General features: G+C 41.7%; 2 protein-coding genes across 10 annotated transcripts in view; both read right to left on the bottom strand.

Annotated features, from left to right (window-relative positions):
• mctp2b (multiple C2 domains, transmembrane 2b) overlaps positions 1 to 8,368 on the bottom strand; it is a 42,856-nt gene extending 34,488 nt beyond the window's left edge. For 4 of the 7 annotated variants that reach the window (XM_084540919.1, XM_084540925.1, XM_084540924.1 and 1 more), the window contains exon 1: positions 7,948 to 8,368. The gene's annotated coding sequence lies outside the window, so the exon portion shown is untranslated. Of the gene's footprint in view, positions 1 to 234; positions 1,024 to 7,947 lie in introns of those variants that run through there. The other 3 variants (XM_084540921.1, XM_084540923.1, XM_084540922.1) reach the window with 3 other exon arrangements.
• A 2,067-nt stretch (positions 8,369 to 10,435) lies between these two features.
• Positions 10,436 to 24,343, bottom strand: part of LOC311485489 (myocyte-specific enhancer factor 2A-like) — a 40,104-nt gene continuing 26,196 nt past the window's right edge. For 2 of the 3 annotated variants that reach the window (XM_084540926.1, XM_084540927.1), the window contains 7 exons: positions 18,992 to 19,126; positions 18,418 to 18,610; positions 17,839 to 17,892; positions 16,999 to 17,156; positions 14,197 to 14,320; positions 12,639 to 12,741; positions 10,436 to 11,460 (listed from right to left, as the gene is read on the bottom strand). In XM_084540926.1, the coding sequence (XP_084397052.1) occupies positions 11,133 to 11,460; positions 12,639 to 12,741; positions 14,197 to 14,320; positions 16,999 to 17,156; positions 17,839 to 17,892; positions 18,418 to 18,610; positions 18,992 to 19,126 (1,095 nt within the window). In that variant the 3' untranslated portion in view covers positions 10,436 to 11,132. The remainder of the gene's footprint in view (positions 11,461 to 12,638; positions 12,742 to 14,196; positions 14,321 to 16,998; positions 17,157 to 17,838; positions 17,893 to 18,417; positions 18,611 to 18,991; positions 19,127 to 24,343) is intronic. The other variant, XM_084540928.1, reaches the window with a different exon arrangement.

Raw genomic sequence — 24,343 nt, 5'->3', positions numbered from 1 at the left:
TTACGGTTCCTCTTTATTATGTTAATGCAGAAATGCAGACGATGAATATTGTGCAATTCTGATCAAAATCACCACGTCTGTACAGAGCATGTAAACTCCTCGTCATGCGCAATTCAGAGTCAAAAACTTCATTGCTCCTTCATCTGGCCACATGAGAAGAAGTCCCACTAGATCTTCCGAGAGGTTTCACATGGAGAAAAACGTGTTTAGAGATAGATATATATGTTAAATTACCAATAATTTCTGCTATAAAGCACAACAGGCACAATCCAGATCCAGAAGATGCCCATAAATTTCAATCCATACGTTTGACTGAAGGTCAGAGAGGAAGGCTTTAACAAACTGCACTACCGCTATTCTGCTCATTTACTGTATTTTGGAGGTTTGTGTGGGGGAGCATATTAATAAAAACGGGTCTAATCTCCTTTTAGGACTACAGCCACAACAATATTTTAATAGCTTGTATTTGAAGCTTGCCCCAGTGTGTGCAAGTGCACGGATTTGGCTGAGTCATCTGTAATTCATTCCCAGGTAAAACACTGCAATGACAAAATGAACAAAGAGAAGGAACACAAAGCAGAAAATGCATAGTGATGTGTCATTAATGCTTTAAGCTGTCGTCTCTTTGAATGATTGTGGCACCTGGCCAGTGCCTCTGACCAAACCTGATTTTGTAAAGAACCTTGTCCCCATGATCCTCCTGCTTCACCCATTTCTTTGTGTTAATGACCTGGCATGCAGTCAGTTAGTAGGGGGAAGTGTAGTTAAAGAGGAGGAGGCGAGAGATCAAGGAACATGTCAAGAGTCATTGTTGCTGACAAAACCCACAGAGATTACGGCGGATATCGGTTACTGTTGACAGTCCAAGTGTTTTAAAATGTGATGCCCAGTGTCAGGCATTGGCAGCAGAGCACAGCATAAATAACAACAGTGTTGCTGATCCAAAACAGAAGCCTTGATTCAACATTTTCAACCCTGACCCAAATATAAGGATTAGACAATGGATCACTGAAGCTGTGGGAGACACAGCATGTAGAGGACAACGGAGAACGGCCACTACAGGCCCTACGGCACTTCTAACGAACGACATCCTTTACAGTACTTTAGTGTTTTCAGGTGATCATTCATAAAAGCAGCTACATGGGCAGTCTGTCAGTGTGGCCTGGACACACTGTGTGTTCACACAACTAAAGGAATGAGATCCCAAGCGCCCCAGACCTCCTTAAAATGTGATCTGAGTGATGGGATGTCAAACGCATTTCAAAGCGTCTTGGGTGTGTTCACACGTGTCCTTCAAGCTGGTTACTGGAGATCAGATCACCCAAGACATGTTAATAGCAGGGATACCAACATGAAAAACTCCTCTTTCTTGCACAGTTCAAGGTTTTCTGAGTTTGAAGTTAAACCTGCTTCACACCTGGTTTAAGAGGTTTAAGTTCACAAAGTTCAACAAAACGGAGGATTTTATACTGCACAGATCACTTCAAATGCTTTGTCATGTGTGTTACTTCAAGAGAAGGATGATTAACGCATGAATGTGCATCTGACAATACTGCAGAAATGACATCAACATGAAAAGACTCTACTGGGAACTCGTCCAACACCTTGCAGAATCCATGACACAAAGAACTGAAGTGTTTTTGAGTACAAAGGCAGGTCCCGTCCACTGAAAGTTATGGTGTTAAAGGTTAAATGAGTATTTGTATTGCCATACAGATACTCTTTTAACCTTGCCTGTAATTCTACATTACTGACTGATTATTAATACTGCAGTACGCTGAATGGGAAACAAGAGGCCAGTTTGTATTACTGTACAAAATGATGTAATTTAAAATATTTACAACTTAATTTATCTATTTCTGCCCGAGCAGGGAAATGGTTTACTTTCAACAACATCTAATTCATTGTGCAAGACATTTTGTACTCTACCATTAACTTGTCTCTTCCATATGTTTATGTACATACAGTATATACAGTCTCTTATTTCTTTCCCTTTTTGTTTTAAGCTTTGCTAGTCTCTTGCTAGATGCTGGCTCAACAATATGATGTTTTAAAAGGACCAATTAATTTTTGTTTAAATTTAGATATTGGCACAATTATCTAGTGTGTATAAATTCTAATTGAATTATAGTTGTATTTACAGTTTACAGTTGTGGGAAAATAACAAGTACATGCCATCAGACATACCTACACCCAGCGTACTATGATGATGATTGAACATCTGGGTCGTTGTTCAGAAAACCTGGAGCGTTTGACCCAAAGGCTTAGTGCGGATAGTGTGCGTGTGTGTGTGTGTGTGTGTGTGTGTGGGGGGGGGGTCTCAGCCCAGTTGCAATTGCTCCCCTGTGCGGTTCATTTGCACACAGACCAATAACAACTGCCTTATAATTATACAATGCCTGGCCATAAAAGGAAAAAAAAAAGTCCACCACCACCAGCAAAGAAGGTCACACACTCTAATATTGTGTTGCACCAAGATTTATTTCCATCCAGTGTTGCATTCATTTTTCACCAAGATCTTGTATTGATGATGGGAGAGTCTGACCACTGCGCAAAGCCTTCTCCAGCACATCCCAAAGATTCTCAATGGGGTTAAGGTCTGGACTCTGTGGTGGCCAATCCATGTGTGAAAATGAGGTCTCATGCTCCCTGAACCACTCTTTCATAATTTGAGCCCCATGAATCCTGGCATTGTCATCTTGGAATATGCCCGTGCCATCAGGGAAGAAAGAATCCTTTTATGGAATAACTTGGTCATTCAGTATATTCAGGTAGTCAGCTGATTCTATGGGCACATAATGTTGCTGAACCTAGACCTGAGCAACTGCAGCAACCCCAGAACATAACACTGCCTCCACAGGCTTGTACAGTAGGCACTAGGCATGATGGGTGCATCACTTCATCTGCCTCTCTTCTTACCCTGATGCGCTGGTTCTCCACTATCCTTCCAGTTTTTAATAATGTGTTGGACAGTTTTTAACCCAATTTTAGTAGTTTCTACAATCTCCTTAGATGTTTTCTCTGCTTGATGCATGCCAATGATTTGACTCTTCTCAAACACACCGACATCTTTTCCACGACCACAGGATGTGTCTTTCAACATGCTTGTTTAAGAAATGAGAAGCTACTCATTGCATCAGTTGGAGTTAAATAACTTGCTGGCAGCTGAAAGATAATCACCCATGCAGTAATTATCCAATAGGAGGCTTGTACCTATTTGCTTAGTTAAATCCAGGTGGAGACTTTTTTTTGGCCAGGCAGTGTACAACAAGAGAGTGAACCTGATGCATCTTTGGAAAGAGTGTGCAATATGCTCACTGCTGCACACCCAACAGAGGTATTTGGCAGCACCTCTTTATCCAATATACGTGAATGTTTTCAACACATAGCACAGATGCTTGATCAAACTGAGGATGTGGTTCATACACAGAACACTGGTACATGACAGACAGAACAACAATTAATAACAGTAATCAGATTCTCTGCTCATGCTCCATTTTTGATTCAATCATTTCCTAAAATAAATTTTTTTCTCACAAAACTGTAGTGGTGAGGGCATGCCAGAACTTTGTCTTGATTGCTTTGTCAGAACCAAACCTAGGTGAACCTGTGCGCATTTAGACACAGCAGTCAGTTCTAGTTTATCAAACAGCGGCATTTTTACCTCTTGGGAGTTCATGGTGTAGCCGGACCTGTTCTAAACACCAGCTAAGTTAGTCAAATGCCAAGCGAAGGAACAGCAGCCCTCCTCGTTTTCTGAAGAAGCAGCAAAAACAAGCTGCACAAACGCACTGTAAACTACCTGAAAACAGACTAGCTGGTACGGTGGAGTGTGTGGCAGAAGAAATGAAGAGTATAATGAAGAGAATAATCCCCTCGGGAGGTGGTGGAGATCAAAAATGGTTGGAGAGGACGCTGTGCATTCATTCATCAAACTGGCAGAAACACACTAAACAGAAGGTAAGGTTGCTGCATTTCTGTGGAATTCGTAAAGATGCCATTTATGCAGCTCCCAGTGGACAATAAGATAGATAAATAAACTTAAAATAGATCATTAACTTTACTTACCTACTAACCACTATCAACATTTTTCTATGCTTGCTATACATTAAACAGGAGTCGAATATATTCCGTTTCACTAATTATTTGGAGATTATTATCAGAAGAGAGAGAGAGAAACTGCCCTGGAGGAAACTGCCAGCAGCCAATCAGAATCAGAATCAGAATCAGACTTTATCGGCCAAGCATGTTTACACATACAAGGAATTTGCTTTGGTCCAAAAGAATAGACCGTGGCTACCCTCCGCGGAGCCATCTTGGAAAATTGGGGGCAGGAAACGGGAGAAAAAACAAGAGGAGAGAAGAGGGGAAAAAACCAGCTCCCAGACTACACTCCTCTGGGGGGAGTACAGTGTGGGACCAGGAAAAAACCTGGGTGCCAATCTGCCTCAGGGTCTAGGGTCAGCCACCGCAACATCCTGACAAAGGAAATACAAAGTGTGTGGTACACGCACAAAGACCATAAAAAAAAAAGAAGAACTGATTAAAAGATATTTATGTGTATATTCACATACGCCTGACATCTACCCAACATCCTGGCATAATATAAAGTTATTACCTGTAGACCTTTACTCTGTAGTCTTTAAACAAAGACCATATACATAAATAATTAACCCTTAACTGCCCTAATAACATTAACAACGCAGTTTTTAACCATTTCAAGAGCCAGTAGGAGAACAAAATAACCATGTGCACGTGAGTCCAAAGGAGAAAGACCATCACCCCATATGAGTAACAGAGAAACTTTGAGTAAACACCGCCTTCCTGTTCACTTCCTGCAGAAAGTTTTTCAAACCAAACAAAAAAAAACACAGTAACAGAACAAAACAACCCATTCACAAATGCATGGCTCAACGCAGGAGAGCCGGCTCTTTAGGCCTGGATTCAGCTGCCCACCTACACCTGAAGGACAAAGGACACTCCTATGAGGACAACAACGTCCACATTCGTAGCCAGAGAAGACAAGACTGTTTGTAAAAGCAGGAAAAGAAAGCCATCTTTGTCAAATTGGAAAACCCTTTTTTTTTAAACAGGTGAGGTGGACTGAGATCTAATCTGGCATTGATTTATAACGCAGCTTTAACATCGGTTTCCAGGAAGTTTCACACCTTAAGCCTGGAGCCTCTGGCCGATAATGAGTTGTTAGAGGACCATTCACTAGGGAAAAGCAAACAGGACCATATCAGTTTCCTCCTATTACAGGCGAGTATCTGGTTTTTAACAGATCTTAGTCATGTAAGTTTCAGGCTATTTAACCGCAGCTCCCTGCCACTCTTTTAGCCCTCATGCTACCCTCTTGCATAATCTCTCTCTGTCTGTCCATTCACTTTGGGTCCCAGAGACCCCAAAGGTAGCACAAGGGTTAAATGTGAAGAAGCTACTTGGATGAAATGTCTTGGAGAAAACCTTACAAGTCCAGCTGCCCTTGTTTCAGCTTTTTACTAACATACCATGACGTAGATGACTGACAACATTCACAGACAACCACGGTATAGTCCGCCTGAAGTGGCAATGAATACTGTCCCCAAGATTTGACTATGAAACAAGTAAATAACTGTATTAGATGAAGTTGCAAAAACATTTAACGGCCTGCTGCTCGCAAGCAGGACCTTCACATGAGCACACAACACAAACATAAACAACCAGGAGGGCCATGGACTTGAATGGGCTATTTATCAGTGAATCAAGTTAAACTGGACATATAAAATGATCAGACTAGGATCACCACCAGCCTCAGTTACATGGTCTCAATTGGGAGAGTGGCTGTTTAGAAATAGTTCAGGCTTAAATTGTCAATTTTTTGTATACACGTTGGTTTTACCATCCTTTTTATTGTACGTCCCAGCTGCCAGCACACATGAAGGCTGCAGCGCAAAGCAGTTCAAGGAGATGCTGAGGCCGCCCATCAACCCTGCAGACAACCTTGTCCTGAGAACGTCACTAACCTCACTGTCGGTCCCTTATCAGACTCTTTTGCGCAACACATTAAGTGAAATTGCTTGAGAAACAGGTTTAGACAACAGGCAAGCAACCATGACTGTGAGCCCACAACGATGATGGAAAATACAATGAGGGAAACACAGCATGGAGAAGAGTACGTTTGGCAGAAAATGGAAAAGTATCTTAGGAAGCATATAGTAGAGAAGAGAACCAAAACAGCATAATTTAAAAAATCTAACATTTTATCCAAAATACAAAGCTGAAACAAGAGCAACTGAACTTGTTAAGTCATCTTGCAGATGTTTCACCACTCGCCCCAAGTGGCTTCTTCAGTTTTGGATACACAGTGACCTGGATGACTGAGGATCTTCACAGAAAGTCAAGACTAATACCGTGCCATGCATCTGATCAGAACACATTAAACGACTTGAAGACAGATAAAAAAAAACACATGCACTAATAAGTGTAAACATGGATTAAAAAATGTTAAGGAAAGACGTCTTCTAATGCTGAGCACTGGAATACAGCCTGGCCACAACAGGAAATCTATAAACTGATATACTGTCGTATGAGACAAAATACATTTATTGGAAAAATACAGCTGTCTTATGGCTGATGAATGACTGCTCTGTTCCAAGATGTTTCCTTTCCATGTAATCCTTTTTTGATTTCTGTAAGTCTGCGTGCAGAGAGCCGTTGCAGCGTGACTGATGCCAGTGTGCCAACTTCAGTAACAAGGTCCAAAATGCAACATGTTTCAGCCTGAGCTCATCTGATTGAGGAGATTCCACATAAAGTAAGCCCCAGTCAGTGTTATTGTATGCCTTTAAGCAGGCAGGCACATGCAAGAACAAAAAACCCAAGTACTCTCACCGCCAAATGAGGTCACCACTGTTTGAAACAACCCGAAAGAACACAGATAACGGATGATGGCGTTTTAAAAATGATACTAGGTTAATCCGTTGTTAAACACGAAAGCACTTTTGCAGACCGGGGGCTCTGAATTTAGAGGTAGATCTAAACGATGGAGAATGATTTCCTCATCTGACAACAGATACGACCATGAAACACTTGTCCAGGCTCATATATCACTTGTGAATGAAAATCCACCTCCTGTGCACACTGTTCTCACACTGAACACAGCGACTGAAGTCTTTTACAGCCTTTTATCTTGTTCTTCCCTTCAGCCGGTGGGTAGTGTTGAGTAACTGCATCACAGCTCTGTCTTGTCAGAACAAGAAACGGTTTCCTGAATCTATTTCACAGTTTGTGGTTCTCACACTCCGACATGTGGCAAGACTCACCGAAAAACGAACATTCAAGAAATATAGTTTCAACAAAGTATAATTTGTAGGTTTCAGACTTTTTAAATTATAATGGTTAAAAGATTAGATGGCTGTCAATATAAACATGACCCTATGAGTGAGTGTCTGCCTCGTCAAAGCTGGATTTCCTACAGCCCCAGTAGGTTGCCTTGCAGAGACACTCCACTTAAGTGGATCACGTTTTATTTTATCAATAGCACTTCCTAATAAACCGTACTACATCTCACTACATTAACCGTGTTCACGGACGTTGCACTTTTTGCCATGTAGCATCTAATGAAGACACACCTATCCTGTAAAATCCACGAGAGGCTACTCCTCACTGTGTCCTGCAGGCTCTCCCTAGAGGACACTATATTGTGATTTGAAAAACGTGTTTGATATCAAAGCCTAACTGACGAGTTGCTAGCAGGAAAGAAAACTTTTTAAAATTGAGTAACACTAAGGTTGTAATTAAGAGAAAACATGTCAAAAATATTAAACGTTTGAGCGGTGTCCTACCTTAACCTCCCTCAACACCGCGAAAATGTTTTATTCCCACTTGTGTAACCAGGAGAGTCCACACGGGGCTTCACACCTGTGTGCCTAGGGAAACGTTTCCGGGCAGGACGATATGACTCACCTGGACAGCCCCACCTCGACGACCCTCACAGGTAACTTTCCGCTTCTCGCCTAGAAACGACAGAAACAAACTAACATTCACCGTTTTCCGCTGCTGTGACCTTTCGACGCGTGTTTCTCATTCACCTCATTGCTGCAAAACATTGTGGTTAGAAACACGAACAGCAACAAGTCCGAACATCGATGGTGCTCTGTGTCTCCGTCAGACTTCCTCCTCTCTACTTCTACCACCAACTAAGTGTCAATGACACGCAACAAAGCCGCAAATGGGAGGTTTTCACAATAAAAGGTTTTCCGGTGAGGGCGCGCGCGCTGAAGACCCAGACGAGAAAAGACTGAAATGGATAAAAGATAACAAATAGATAATTTCAAAACATTTTAGCGCCGGTCAAAAATTCATACTAACTGCATTTTACATACATGTTTAGGTTGCGCTACATTTCTACGCTATGTGTTTTCCAGGTGCTTCCAGCACCCCAAATCTCTCAGAAGTATATATTTTAAAAAGAATAAAACAACCGTAACAATATATTAGTTACACACAGTGTTTAAAAATTGCAAATTGCTCTGTTCGATTATTTAAAATGTTTTATTCTTTAAACAAAAATCCGCGTTTTTCCGGTGGGCTGTCTAATGCGGCTAACTTCACACTGACAATGTTATTGTTGGCTTGTCACAAAGGGTTTCTAGGTCTGAGAGCACATTAAAATCGTGCCCTGAGTCATTTGACTTCATTCGACCACAGCTGCAGCATTGTGGTGCGCATTCGCCTGAAAGGAAGCTACATCAAGCCACTGAAAACTTATCTTACTTTAATTTAGATGTGTTCGTGTAAAGACATGCACAAGTCAATTACTGTTGCTGACTTGCCCACCATGCATCTAAAAATGACTCATTGTAACACACAAAAACCTAATCCTTTCTTCAAACAGCTGTTTCCTCTTTATCATTCCCATTTAACCTTGGCACGTTCAATCCAGCGACCCTCACTTTCTCCACCACCAGCCACAGCGACCCTGACTCACCGAGGCCTCGGCCAGTTTGGATTTCTCTGCATCTCAACTAGCTTAATTCTGCTGCTCCTGCTGCTCTCTAAAAGTTGTGATATGATTATTGTGACCAGTGATCTGATTTATTCTACCAACAGTGCTTTTTTTTTCTTCTAGCTTCAGTTGTAATTTTATACAGTGATACCACACCACAGGTCTCACATCACACATGCTGCTGTTCTGAATTTTCAACTTCCTCCATTTCATTCACATATCTTGGTGGGATCATTCTTGTTCCACACGGGGTGTAAGGTGGCAAGGCATACCGATAATATTCATCCTCAGTGAACACAGTCCCTGTCTTTTTGTAGCAGGGTATTATAATCTAATGATCTGAACAACTCTGAAAACAGAGCATAGTGATGCCATCAGGCTTTGACGAGCCTCTCAACAGATTTTTATTCTCTACTTTTTTCTTGCGACTATAACTTCTCTCACCATCGTAAAATCAGGTTTTACATTTATCAATCTGGTACATCCGATACCTGATGCCTTTGGATCTGGTAACAGATGCACCAGATTGCCTCTCTCATAACTTGTATCACTGAATCTCAGCATTGCTGTTAGACTTCATAGTTTATGAACTCAAAATGACTTTCATTCACGTATAAAAAGCTACACCAGGCATGTGTCTTGAAACTTTCACTGATCTCTTTTTGTTTCAGTCCTTCACTTTGATCACTCGTGGCTGATTTGTTTCCCATGCGCCATCATTCAGTGGAAAGACTGTGGTTACTCTTTTGCAGCTTTTGCACTCCTCACCGCATGTGCGACTTTGTACTTACCCACATGTTCTCAGCTTTAATCGTTTGCTGTTCGGTAAATTCAAATCTCTGGGGGTCTCAGCAACACAGTGCATACAACTTCAGCTTATCCACCAGCTCCCAGATTCATTCAGTGAGTAAATCAATATTTAATCCAACCATGTGCGTCTATGGAGGGTTGAGATTTTGGAATTGGTTTCATATGTACAACTTTTATAGACAATACATTAAAACGGAGAGTAACAATTCAGCTGAATTACTGCCCTGACTCCATCCTCTTTGCAAGTTTAGTTTAGACATCCTGGAAATATAGAGACATTGAGTGCTGCTATCTTTAACACATAACGTGAGTATGTGCTTCACACTCGTGAGCACATGTTCTCAAGCCTGTGTTTTAGGTTGGTGTTTTTCTGCCATCGTCCCGTTTAATCTCGTCGCATTCTCACCTCCCGCCCCTTATCAGTTCAGCTAGATTTAGCCTTTGTTTAGTTCATTAACAGCAGAGAGCAGTTTTCAAGAGTGCAGCTTGGTCACAAAACAGATTCATCCGACTGTCTCTGGATGAGAACAGAAAGGACAGCGGCTGGCGTGTATGGCAATCATCCACAAATATATATCCTCTGGTGGAGGCATCATAATTCACCCAGGCAGAAAAAAAAACACATTGACAATCCTATACAGTTACACCAAAAGTGATATATATTAAAGATACTATATACAAAACAAGAAAAACATATTTCGGTAGTACATACAGAACAAGTGTCCATGGCTTTCAGTTTTAAATCTGAATTATTCTGTGCACAATATAAAAACACACCCAACAACATAAAAACAGTATACTGCTTTGGCTGATATAAATAAGTGTTAGAAGAGATGATGATGATGATGGTGTGGAGGGGGTATTGCTTTCATGTTGGACTCAATGAATGTTTCAAACCCTGAGAAGATCAGAAATGAAATGGTTGGCACCCAGCGGGAGGCGCGCAGCAGCACTTCTGTGCTTCACTATCCTAATCATGAACTCATAAGGCTTGGCCGTCATGGTTTTTCATTCTTGCGTGTTCAGTGCTGCGCCCCGCTGGGTGAGAAAACAACCGACTGTTACTGAAGTTGGACCCACATTATCAGTCTGGGATGATTTTTGTGTGATTTTTATAAACTACAACTCAAGATTTTCTGACAGTGTGACATGTTTCTCAGATACAAAGTGTTCAGACTAATGTAACTCAACTCCTCTTTAAAATCTGACCAAAAAAACCAAACAAAAACAAAGGTAATTAAACAGAACACATCAATAAAATCCACATGTAATTTGCATAACAGTGTCCTTCCTGCGTTTCCCCTGCTGCCATGTCGTCGTGTGACGCCGGGATCTATGTCACCCAGCTGTCCATTCTCATCCGCTTCATCGTCGGACTCTCCCTGCCCTCCGACCGGCTCGCATGGAGCGAGTGGAAGTCCTGCCGCCTCTGATGCTCCTCCCGGTCGCTCCCGGCCTCGTGGGAGCTGCAGGAAGAGCTGACGCTGTCTGCAGGGGACCTCCCCATCTCTGCTTGTATGGATGAGGAGGTGGAGGAGTGTGGATGGGGAGGGGCGTGAGGATGGGTCATGTACCCGGATTGGTTGAGGTGGTCTCGGGGCGGGGAGATCGGCTCGGCTTTGATGTTGATGTTGTGGTTGGTGCTGATGGAGAGATTGGAGCTTATTGACGTACAGAGGGAGAGAGAGAGGGAGAGAGAGAGGGAGAGCTCGTTGGACGCTGTGACAGTAGAGTGATGGCGCCACCTGGTGGTCAAACTAACAAGCTTCCAGACAGAAATGACTATTGCCTTGTTAGCTCATTCATAAGGAGTGGACTATAAGTACATTTACTCATCCACTCTAGTAAACTATGAACCTGATGTGCTAGTATTTTACTCGAGTATTTCCATTTTAAGCTTTTACTAAAGTTAAGAGACAAACATTGTACTTTACACTCTATTTATTTCAATCTGCTTAAAAACATGGACTTAATGTAAATATAGTTAACCACCCAAATGTGCAGTAATGAACTAAGCAAAAGCAACTGTAATAAAAAGCTATTTACACATTATTTCTGGAATATCTATCTAGATATCTATCTATGGAATGTAATTGCATTTTTCCGGGTACACTGAAAGCAAATGAAAAGGGAAAGTTAAATTCATAAAATTTTAATTCCATCTTGTTTGTTTGGCTCTTGATTAGAATCAATTATTTATTTTATTTAATTATAAATAAGTATTTAATTTGTTTTGTATCCATATTTTAAAATGTTGATGCTGATTTATTTTGTTTCTTCTACTGATACAGTTTCCTCTCAGGTGGTTTTCCATTTCTTGCTTTGCAACCGTTTTATCATCGTCTGTAATGCACGCAGACGAAACTGGACAAAAGGTACTGTACAAATAAATTAAGCAATACCGTGCAAGCAGCAGAATGATGCAGTGGTTAGCACTGTTGCCTGACAGCAATAAGGTTCTGGGTTTGGAGCTGCCAGTCGTCTGGGACATTTCTCTGCAGAGAGGGGTTTCTCCCACAATATTCTTGGTGATTCTAAATTGGCTCTATGGATGTGAATGGTTGTTTGTCTCTTTCTGTTAGCCGTGTGATAGACCAGCGACCTCTTCAGGTATCCTGCCTCTCGCCCATTGACAACTAGGTTAGGACCTCCATGACCCTCTCAGGATAATTAATTAGTTAATTAGCTGCTCTCTTCATTACGAAGTCGCACATTATGCTAAGGCATCAAATGATTTAAACCCGAACGCGAATTAACTATGTTCACAAACAAAACTCTGTAAACAAACAGTGAAGCATGAGTCACAAGGAGAGAAAGGTTAACTGTGTGAGGCACTTACCCCAAGGAGCTCAGCTGGTGTTGCTCCCATGCTGACATGGAACTCAGAGAGGGGCCTGCAGCAGAGTTGAAGCCTGACAGCTCCGCACTGCTCAGGGAGTAATCTGATGAAGAGAGAGATGACATGTACGCTCAGTCAGTATCAGCCTTTCTGGATACAGATTCAGTTTCAGTTCTGAAAAAACTACTGCGAAACTTTGCTCACACTCCCATTGAGAACGAATCAGTCTTTCTCTGAAGGTTAGTGAAAATGAAACAATCTCTGACTCTCTGGAGAGCGTGGGTGACCTGTGGTGAGTATTTGAGTCAGCAGGTGAATTTAAAACTATTGTATTTTATATGTAGGTCTTTCCAAAGTACATTAAAAAAAGTTTTAACGTGTATTTTTATGAAAAAATTGTGAGTTATCTTCATTGAGCCATGATCTGTGAGAGGTAAAGAACACTATTGACGCACTAAATATTGATTGAAATGGTTAGTAGTGGAGTAAATACTGAGATATAAACTAGGTTTATTGGGATTCATTGATTTCTGACACTTTTAGATAATTAAATATGCCCCGGGTGAAACTGAGGCAGGAACAGGACGGTTAAGATACCAAATTCGAGTATAGTGCAATACTGCAATATACAAACACTGGTTTGATTCTTATATACAACACAATTACAGTGAGTTTGTTTAGTATATATATATATATATATTTGGATATGCCTTAGTATAAACGAGAAGATGAAAGTCATGAAATTGTTGAGATGTTCTGCCATTTTCTTAAGCGGCTTTTTGTTGGGGGAGCTGTGTTGCTCTTCTTTCCACTTTAAAAAAAATTAACCTTCTGTAATTGTAGCAGTGTCTTTGACATCATGTACCTCTCCTTAGAGCTTCTTGTGCTCCTTTCATTCAGTTTTGGGGGATACGAACTTGAATTCAGAGTGCATCTGTAAATGTCATCTCCGCCACTCATTTTGTTCTCATGCTGATTCACATCAACGCACTCCCTCCTCCACGTTTCACAGTCGTCACTGTGCAGTCACTGTGGCGTTCCTAGCCAGGTCCACACCACACAGGCTGGTCTGCATCTGACCCAAGCAAATTTATTTTGGTTTCATCTGATTAAAGGATGTGCTGCCAACATTCATCTGGCTTCTCCTCATTTTCTGTGGAAGAATGTCTTTGTTTTGTAAAGGAATGCTTTCCTTCTTGAATGCCCATTCGCCACGTCAGAAGAAACTACCGCTCCGTTTGGTAAATAGCAAATTAGGAGTTGGATATTTTTCAAGGAGTCGCTATGCCTTTCGTTACTGGCACTGTAATACGGCTCATCACACACTAACCAGTCAGCTCTTACCATAAATAGCCACGTTGCATTACACGCAACCCAGGACAAGGCTAAGAAACTGTGGTATTCACACTATTTTCAAACCTTGTGATGGAGTCATCCTCAACAGGAAATAACATCATGTGTGATATATTTTTGCTTTTTAAGCAGCCAACCATAAATTAGAGTAAGAAAAACTTCAAATGAGAGAACATAGCACAAATACTAGCGATTGTTCAGGTACCATTGTTGTACGCAGAGCCGATGCTGGAGTAGACCACACTCTGAGGCAGACTGGGTGTCGTGATGGAGACCACTGGTGTGGATAGAGGCTGACTGGACTGACTGCTGCTCAGCCTCTGGTTACTCTGGAATAAATAAACAAATAAATGTACAGTTTATTCAGAAAGTTGTGTGTGTAGACTGCAGTTCTACTGATGATTATAGCTGGACTCACAATGCTCTATTTTAACCACACGATGTCAGTATAATCACATTTTTTTTCCACGGACTCTTTCAACAGCGAGGCCATGCTGTTTGACTTTTGACAAAAAGTCAAACGTATTATAAATATTCACACTCTCATCATTTACATTTTTGTTTTCTTCATTTCCCACAATGCATCCAGCTCCCAAAGAGTGCACCTGAACTTGCCGGGGTTGACGCTCCCTGTCAGGAAAACTCAGCGTCTTGTATGACAACTCTACCAGAAATCAGTCCACCCACAATGACTGTGGTTAGTTTCAAAATCCCCTGTAATTCCATTTTATAGCAGAGTCACCACACAGTTTAAGAAAAAATTAAAAAAAACAAAAAACAGATCAGGTCTAGTATAAACCTTTGCTCTAAATTAACAGCTTCAGTTGGGCTGAGATTAGATGCATTTTAACTGGTAGTGATATCATAAGAGATTTAATAATCCAACCCACTGCAACATCCCCAGTGGTTAGTCAGTTAATTTTTAATGAGTAAATGTCTTAAGTTAATTTATTTTCTGCCTAATAAAGATCAACGTAAAAGGATTGAGTTACTCCTCTCAGACTAGCTTGACAAAATCAGCAGTGGCATGGCACAGGCCGAGGTCATTCACTGCTCAACACACACACATTCAAACAGTGGGTTGATCAATCAATACATGTCTGAAACTACCACAGCGTCATTCCCTGGAACAGTGCACCACTTCCTTCCCGTTTCCATGCGCTGTCTGTGGTTTAATAAAGCACCACTGACTCCAGGTTAAATAAAGCTAGCATTGTAAAGAGGTTTAACGCCGGCGCAGACAGCCCGAGAAGAAATTCACACCTGCTCAGTACTCGATGCAAACTGCTTTGCTGAATCATAAGTTCGTGCTTGTACGAACACACGCGCCAGAGCCTACTGTGCATACACGTACATGTACATGCACGCGCTTAGACGAGGAAGTGAAAAAGCAGTTTCAAAATGATCCAACCGAGACGTTTCTGTCCTGACCGCAGCATCTTTTACTGCAGTGAATGAAAAAGCAGAGACGACAAAGGCATGCACAGCATCTGAGCGGCGCTGGCCTTCTTCTGCCGGTTTGAACGAGCTGGAGACATTAGCGAGGTAATGGCTCCGAAGTGTTCAACGTTACAGCTTCAAGGACCACGCTAACTAAAAATAGTTTGTCATTCATGTATCACCAATAATGAAATGATCATGATTAACAGAGGTGCTACTGGATGCCTCACGTGGGTGTTGATTTATCTCCGGATATTTAGTCACATTGTATTTCACTGATATTAATGACTGATGTCAATAGGTCTTGATGCAATCCATTTTACCACAATGTACTTTATAATCCGTTTTGAAAAATGTCACAACCTCTACTACTCTCTTCTGAAACACTCTGACACAGATGTTCATAACAACACAAAACATGTTAAAATCCCCCGTATGACACAGCCAGCAGAGTAATGCATCCGCCTGGTCACCATGAAATAGAATGAAGCATAAAGTCTCGGTTTCCATTGTTTCGCCAACCGTTACATCATGTTTGAGCCCCGCGTGGGAGGGAAAGGGCAACAGTAGGAGAGCCGAGGCCAAATCAATAACTTCAATGACCGAGCCCAGCTGCTGAACGGAGAATCTGAAGAAAGAGAGACAGTCCTCAGAGTCACTTTACCGAACCATGACCTCGAGCGTGAACCATGAGTTGGATTTCGCGCGGCTAATCCCTGGAACTTCTTGTGCTGTGCGGTTTTTAGTTTTAAGACTTACTTGTGGCACCATCCGAGACGTGACGAGAAGGTAACTGGATATTATTTAGACCTCGTTTGCACGCTCGTGTTACTAGAGTCCAAATCTAACTCGAGATTCCCCGTTTCCAACGAAGCGTACGAGTTGGCAGCTCGCTCAAAACATCATCAGTCTTATTGTATAAAAAGCCTGTTCTGTTCCAAAACATTAAGACATCATTTCTCTTCATAAGCCTCGTCATTAAAGCTGGTGTGACGATTATTAGAAGCGTCTGTCTGTGTGAACAAATACATCTGATCTTTAAATAACAATGAAAAAAAAGTGGAACTGAAGAGCGCACTAAAAGGGTTTCATGGTTGCAGCGCTGTCAACATTTTCAATGAAGTAAATTCTTTTCTAAACTAGCCATTTGTTGTTGTTGCCAGTACTGATTTGAAAGTCTTCTGAACTTTAAAGGAACGGCGATGAACAATGATCTGCAGAAACACCAAGCATCTGATCCAGATGGGGTCTAAACAATTGTTCTGAGAAGATGCTTTATTTATTTACGCCGTCCATGTCTGAGCCTGGCATCCCTTAGGCTTGGAAAACATCATGTACTGTTGTTGTTCTTAATAGAACGCAGGCCCTGAAAGTGCACGTGTTTACAGAGATGTCCTTGAGCGACCTTGAGAACAATCTCTAACTCCAGCGCTCTTGTTCACGTACTTTACCATCACTCCATGAGGTCCCACATCAATGTCTGCAGCTTCGAGTACAAATCAACATTATTTATCTTTGCGAACAAATTTGTTGAAATCATAAATACACAAACCAAGCAGACTCTTACCAGCGTTTGCATCATCCCTTTGGAGTGAGGGATGACCACTCGTAGGTCTGTCTTGCGGCCGGTGGGGAGGCTGTTGCCAGGATGTGGAAGAGGAGGAGGAGTTTTTGCTGGTATCTTCCCCATGTTGCTTCCACCAGGTGAACCCACGAACCCGTTGACTGAAAGAGAGGAATGTGCAAATGCCACGGTAAGGGAACTTCAACGTAAGAACTGACTGATTGAATGCTGTGTGTGTGCGATCGACTCACTGTAAAATGAATAAGTAAATACTTTGCAGGGGAGTTTTTATTTTTATTTTTATGAAAGATCTGGTGCTTGACAACAGAGTGGTGTATTGTAGTGCTATGTATTAGATCCCTTAAATCAACCTGTCCCACCACTAAGCTCTGAATGCAGAATGGAGAAAGTACAGCTATATATTATACAAGAGATAAACATGAATAATTGATCCCTTCTCTCTCTTGACATTATGTAATGGCAGTGTTTCTGAGAGGGAAAGCACGAAGAAGAGAGGAGTTGAGTTAACCCGTTTTTGTGTGTGCGCCTGTGTCAGGCTGCACCCTGCTACGGGATGGCTGCTGCCATCAAGGAGTGTCATTGCTATGGGGTGGGGGTGCCTGGTCTGGTCTAGGTGGGTGGTACATGTCTAAGAAACATCCACATGAATGCCAGCTCCAAAAGTTTCCCAGCAGAACGTTGAATTGTCACGAGATGGTCAATGCTATTTTCTTCTCCTGTAAGTGGTTTTAATGTTGTGGCTGATGCATGTGAAAAAACGTGCTAAAAACAAAAAAGGTATAGGGAGATGTTTTTGTATACGGTATGCTGTAAGATACATACCAGCTGGTCCAGATCCATTTTGCTGAGTCAAATCAGAACCTCCCTGCAGGCCACCTGAGCACAGACACACACACATGCACTGCTTGTTAGGAGTTTTTAGTGTACGTTCATTAATCATTTGGGCACAATCTGTATATTCAGCTCTAGTTTGTCTATCCTTTCTGTATTTTTATTTTATTAGAAATATTTTAAATGTCACCACCGCCAGCAGCTCTTTCTTTTTCTTACATCCTTTTAAACATGAACTAATATCAATTTTGCAAAATGCATTGTCTCTAAAATGAAAGACCGGTCACAGAGAAAGCAAAAATACACACTACTTATAGATATACAAAGCATGTGTTGGCCAGTGATTATTCATGCTTTTTCTCCTGATTCTCCAGAATTCCGCTCCATCAGTCTAATTTGAATAATGCACAGCAGGTCCACCCATCCAAAAATCCATGCACAACGTTCTTATTGTTGGTGTTTCCTTTCCGTGCCATCAGCTCAGTGAGCAGTTTTACTTACCAAAGACAAATGCAAAAATCCCTCGCCTTTTCCTATAATATTAAGGCCGTACTCATCCAGTACACGCACCTGTGTTTCCAGTGCTGGGAGGTCTCTGCGGAGGGTTTCTGTGGAGGTGCGCGTGAGTCGAGGACAGTATCCCGCTATCAGCCAGAGCTGCCGTGGCTGCAGCCAGAGCCTGGGAGGTTGCCCCTCCTGCGGGACCGTATGCCATGCTACCTGGTGCTACATGCATGAAGTGCTGCTGTGGGTGGCCTGTGGACTGGGGAGCAATTGATAGAAGAATATTAATCAACATGTGCTTGATCGATATCCAGATAACATGTCATACTGTAATCATACATGTAATCATTGTCCTTCGTGGCAGTAAACCCCTATTTTGTGCAGTGGGAACATAAAGAATCAGTTAATTAAAACATACGGGTTTTAAGACCAGTGGGGAAGCTGTTTATGAATAAAGAGGTTTCGGATAAAGCCCCTACAGAGAAAATGTTGGGGAGAGAAGCTGGTGAGTCACAGTCCCTGAACAAATGTCTAAATAAATTAAGCTGTGACCCCTGTTAGGCCCCTAATGGCGTGTACTGTAACTCTTATCGACGTGAGGAGCTGATGAAAGCTAAAACCAAATCAGAGCAGGACTTACAATTTTATGAGTCTTCATCATGTTGTCAAACTCCTCATTAATTTTCTTGTATTTCTCCTCGGTGTTGGGGGTGAGGGCGTAGGAAGCCTCCCCATCGGGGCTGTCGCAGCCTCTGTGCTCCTTCTTGTTCAGGGCCTGTGGGTAAAACAATCACAAGGAAAGAGATTAAGTTGGGGAAAACTGGTGATGCATCGGCAAAATAACTAAAAACTAATTCCACCAGTCGTTTGGCAGAAGCCTTTAAGCTGACCTTCATCATAAAGCCACACTTTGGCACTTTGGTACTGAAACCTAGATGGAACTCATTTACTTCTTTTTAAATGTACATGAACTCTCCAAAAAAAATAATATATATATATATATATATAAATAAATAAGCGAGCATATTTTGTGATTAGTCTGAGCAAGTGACATTAATAATTCATGCTGGCGTATTGCCAAAAACAGGATGTGTGCAGATCTGGTTTCTCTGCATCTACTGTGTGGTGGAAGGACGACGAACCACTGACAACACGAGAAACCAGGCTCAGAGAATACAGCTACTTCCCATTACGGTCATATTTACATTTAAATCCTGCTGGGTTCAGTTTTGTTTCTTAAAATAAGCTCATTTGTCGCCTCTAGTAAAATGCTGCTGGTGTTAGCTTCCCTATCCACTACAATGTTTGTTCATTTGGAGGAATATTACCATCATCGACTTTTCAAGCAAAGATGATACACCAGCTGTTTCTACCTGACCGGCTGACTGTTAACAGGAGACTTCTTTTTCACTGTTGAGATGTTGGTTTAATTAATTTATGTATTTAATTACCGGGGTGTCACTCAGAACTCATAAAACAAAAAGTTGCAGCACGGCATCAGCTGACACCTCAGGCACAGCACGTCAAACTTTTTATACCAGTGCATGAGTACAGAGATTTTGTCTGCACATATGAAATACAATTAGCATGAGTCTGAATAAGGTAAACTGTCAAACACATACCTGATTATTCTCCAGAAGTTACTAATCTGATACTGAATATAAGCCAAATATCATCTGCCTACACAGACTCTTGAGTCTCTGTACAGTTTGTTTGACTGAATGAGCTCTGAGGCAGTGTGACAGACAAAGAGCTGGTCGTGCCGATGTTAAGGGCAGCCTTCCTCTAGAGGGATGCATCTCCACATTGCAGATTTAATCATATACACACGCACTCACAAAAGCCTTTTAAACACAACGAACTGGAGCAAGCAAATATTTTTATAGTGAGCCAGAACGACTTTGGGTCGGCTGTTAATGTGTCCCCGAGCGCCACGGAGAATAAGCCGTCAAATTAGATTCATTAGCACAAACTCCTCTGCCCGTAGAGGATCGTATTACCGATGGCGGCACAGCTTAGAGAAATGTCTACAGCGCTCCAGGACGGCAGGTCTGGTACGGCAAATTCTGCTTTGAATAAAAAAATAAAACTCATGAAGGTTAAGCTTAGTCCAAAGATTTAACAGATTTCTGGGATATTTAATGTTTTTAATAATTTAAGGGGAACCTCAAACCACAGTGGATCAGATGTAAATCAAAAGCCACATCCCATTATAACACCTCTACATCTGTATCACCATTGTCCTTATGGTTTCATAATTTCGAAACTCCTGTTGAAACAGACTTTAATCAGATCTGTAACATTTTCAGAAGTTTATGCGCATATCCTCAAGTCACTGTTTAACTGGCCTTTGGTGTCTTGGTATATAAAATACAACAGGGACTTGTTGTTGTTGTTGGTAATTATTGTACTGTGCAATAAGGTAGATAAGATTAGCTCTGGGTGGTAACACCAAAACAATGAGCTAAAAGACACAACAACTCTTTATGGCAATGAGTGAAAATACACAAAAGTACATTTGAAATATTTTACTTCAACATGTGTGATGCATTACATTGAAAACATTTACTCCCACTGTAAATAAAGTGAAGCCAAGCACAGAATTGGCACCGTCAGCAGGTTTAGAAAGAGCAGGTTCAGATAATTGTTTTAGAATACGGACGGATGGATTGATGGATGTTCATTTACAGCACCTGGACTTGGGTAGAGCAGTCCTTGCTTTTTTTTTAAAAAGAAAAATTAAATCATACCAACATCATGCAAGCCTTGAGGATGACATCACCCCTCTGGTATCCATCATCTCATCTCTCCTGCTCCTCATTACATTACACATCATAGCGTGAAAAGGACGGACTGACAGGCCGGCACGCCAGCCAGCTGACCGTCTGTCCACCACATGGCCTCTGCATTCCCAGACACAAGTAGTTACTCTGGGCATTAAACACACGCTCGCACGTCTATTTTCACCACGGGCCTGAAACTCCACTTTCACAACTGGTGACCACTTACACGCTCGGTTCCCGTTCAATCGAAGGTTTGCTTATTTCCACACGCCGATAAACTTCAAACAATCTGAAAGATGTTCAAAGACTTTTGTTGCTGTTGACTTCAGGACAGCCTGAACCTAATCTTGGCAGTTAGTCTTTTTGTTTTGTTCGACCCTTTGTTTGAAATTTTGTCTAATTTTGTCTGACATGCATATCAAAACACAAAAGAGAATGCAAAACTCACCTAAATGTGCAGAACACCTGCAATAACTACATTAGCTTGTCAAATTAGACTGTCACATTCATTGCTCAAGAGCTACAGTCCCACCCTTGAAGACGCATATCTGTTTTATGACAACAGGCTTACTGCAGGGAATTACTGTGACAGATAACCTCTGTTGCAGGATCACATAAAAGGACAGCAGAATATGTGTGTGTGTAAACATTCATCTCTGCTGAAGGGCTAAAATATCACGTCCATCATGTAAAAATAAACTCAGGCACAGAGCCTCTATTTAGCTGCTAATTTAGACCAGGTGATCTCACTAACGGCCAGTCAGCCACAACTGTCTGATTGCAATTATACCGTTCAAAATACCTGTCATGTGCAGATATATGCACTGTAAGCCAAGCATGTCATAATTACACAGTATATACATAGAGTTTCTTTATATAATATACATATGTTGACACAACTCCAGATCTAAGAACACCTTTCTGGCAATGAAATTCAACCTATAATGAGTCAGCAGTCATTATTAATAACTGAGAAGACATGAGCCAAAGTATGGCAGAAGTTTTTAGGAGTTTAGGAATCAGGAGTTTTAGTTTTTTAGTTTCCAATCATTCAGTTGTGCACTCAGCTTGACCTTACAACAAAACGAGAAGGAAGACAGCTATTACAAATTAGGGGGTTGCTCGTTCGTCTTTAAATGTCCCACGGCATGGTAATGAAGCTTTAAAGTTCTTCTTCAAATATAAGCTCCTAAGAAACAGGCTGCTTTCTTTAGTAAGCTAACAGTGGACGTTATGAGTAGATCCAGAAGAGGAGGGTCTCAAGGGATTTGGTATGAGACCCACAGGATATAGACGTCTCCACAGATTCTGGTTTAAACCACTACATCATGTCTGGGCACTGAGGACTATCTTAAAGCGTCTTTTAGAGGATCTGAATTGACTGTGTGTCTCCTTATCATCTCAAATGTCAAAGTGGGCTTTAGTGGATCTCCTGAGGCATCTGGATCATTGCCACCATGAGGCACGAGCTGCACTGCTAAGAACATTAACATGTGAGGGCGACGGCTTGTTGCTGTTGGGGCCGCATCAAAGATAAAGTAAGGCAAGTAAGTCTTTTCTAGTTGGGCGTTTGCCCTTTTGACTAAGAATAGAGAAGGCACAACGCTTGAGGTGCGAGCCGACACATCTCTGGCAGAGAAAAGCTCAGCTCACACTCTTTCAAAGGCCTGTGAACACACACTGATTTGAATGAAGCTTCTTATCGCACCGAACCAAACCAAATACTCTGCAGTGCTGTTTGCCACAGTGTCAGGTTTCATTGTAGTGTAGTTTTCTCTTTCTGTCATGGCTTTCATTTATGTCTGAGCTCTGCAGGCTGACAAGGCTCCGCTGCATGACTTGGACAGCTGCCGTGTTGTTGTTGAAACTCAACTCTGCTGGACACTAACCTGTCTCAATTATTATGACAAAGGTAATCTGTCAGTGAGATTAGAAGACCGGTGAGGACTGTTTTAACTGGCAGGCCATCATCAACATTCCTGGTTTCCACCTCCAGTACAGGTTGAAATATGGAGAAAGATCTGGCAGGTATACTTCTAAAGACAATCACTATAGACTGTATATTAAACAAATCACTATAGGCTATATATCCATGGTCATATAGTCTTGGTTCCAACTTGCAGCATCAGTACTGGTAAGTTGCAAACCTCTCTGTTAGGTAAGCACCATCTTCGTTTTACCTAGTGACTCAGTTTACTGCCTTCAAACGAGACGTTAAAGTGTTCACGGGAAAAGTCCATAAAAAAAATAAAAAAAACCTCTTGTGGTACCTTGACCTTGTGGAAGTGGAAATATTCTATCAGAGCCAAGTTCACAAGTTGTGGACTCAATTTGCCTTGTTGTAACAATGAGGTCACAAGTTCCATTTGAAGGCAGAGCTGGTCTGTGTCATATTAAAATCATGTTGTTAAATCATGTTGTAATGGATATGGAGTGATACTATTACATAACAACCTCTGGAGCAACAGCAAACAAACTAAAATAACATGAAAGTAAAGAGAAATATACACCAATCAGCCACAACATTATGACCACTGACAGGAGACGTAAATAACATCGACCATCTTGTGATAATTCAATGTTCTGCTGGGAAACTTTTGGATCTGGCATTTGTGTGGATGTTACTCAAACATGTACCACCCACCTAGACCAGACCAGACACCCCCACCCCATAGCAATGACACTCCTTGATGGCAGCAGCCATCCCCAGCAGGATGCAGCCTGACACAAGCACACATACAAAAATGGTTTAGGGACAACTCAAAAAAAACATGCAGAACAGCACAAGGTGTTGGCCTGGCCTCCAAATTCACTAGATCACATACTTGATCCCTCCCCTCAACCCATAGGAACCAAAAGCCCCCACTAACAACGTTCTGTTGCCAGGCACCACAGGACACCCTCAGAAGGCCCATGTCTATTCTCTGATGAGTCACGACTGTTTTGGAGGAACAAGGGAGACCTACACAATATTAGGAAAGTGGTCATAATGTTATGCCTGATTGGTGTGTAGAGGGCATCAGTGCTAGTAAGCAGCCCACTGCTCCGACTGTAAACACTACTGTGCGAACGAACAGATGGTTCAAAGAGCAGGAACATAATTTCCCCATATGGGATCAAAACAGTGTGAATGATTATTACTAAAGGAAGAGTGACATTTAACATATCTCTGAGTGATCCATTGTAATGTGTACAGTAAATACGAAGCT

The sequence above is a fragment of the Chelon labrosus genome, assembly GCF_963514085.1.
Source record: "Chelon labrosus genome assembly, chromosome: 3".
In the NCBI taxonomy this organism is placed as follows: domain Eukaryota; kingdom Metazoa; phylum Chordata; class Actinopteri; order Mugiliformes; family Mugilidae; genus Chelon; species Chelon labrosus.
The sequence above is the reverse complement of the archived record's forward strand: the minus strand, read 5'-3'. Positions and strand labels throughout refer to the sequence as shown.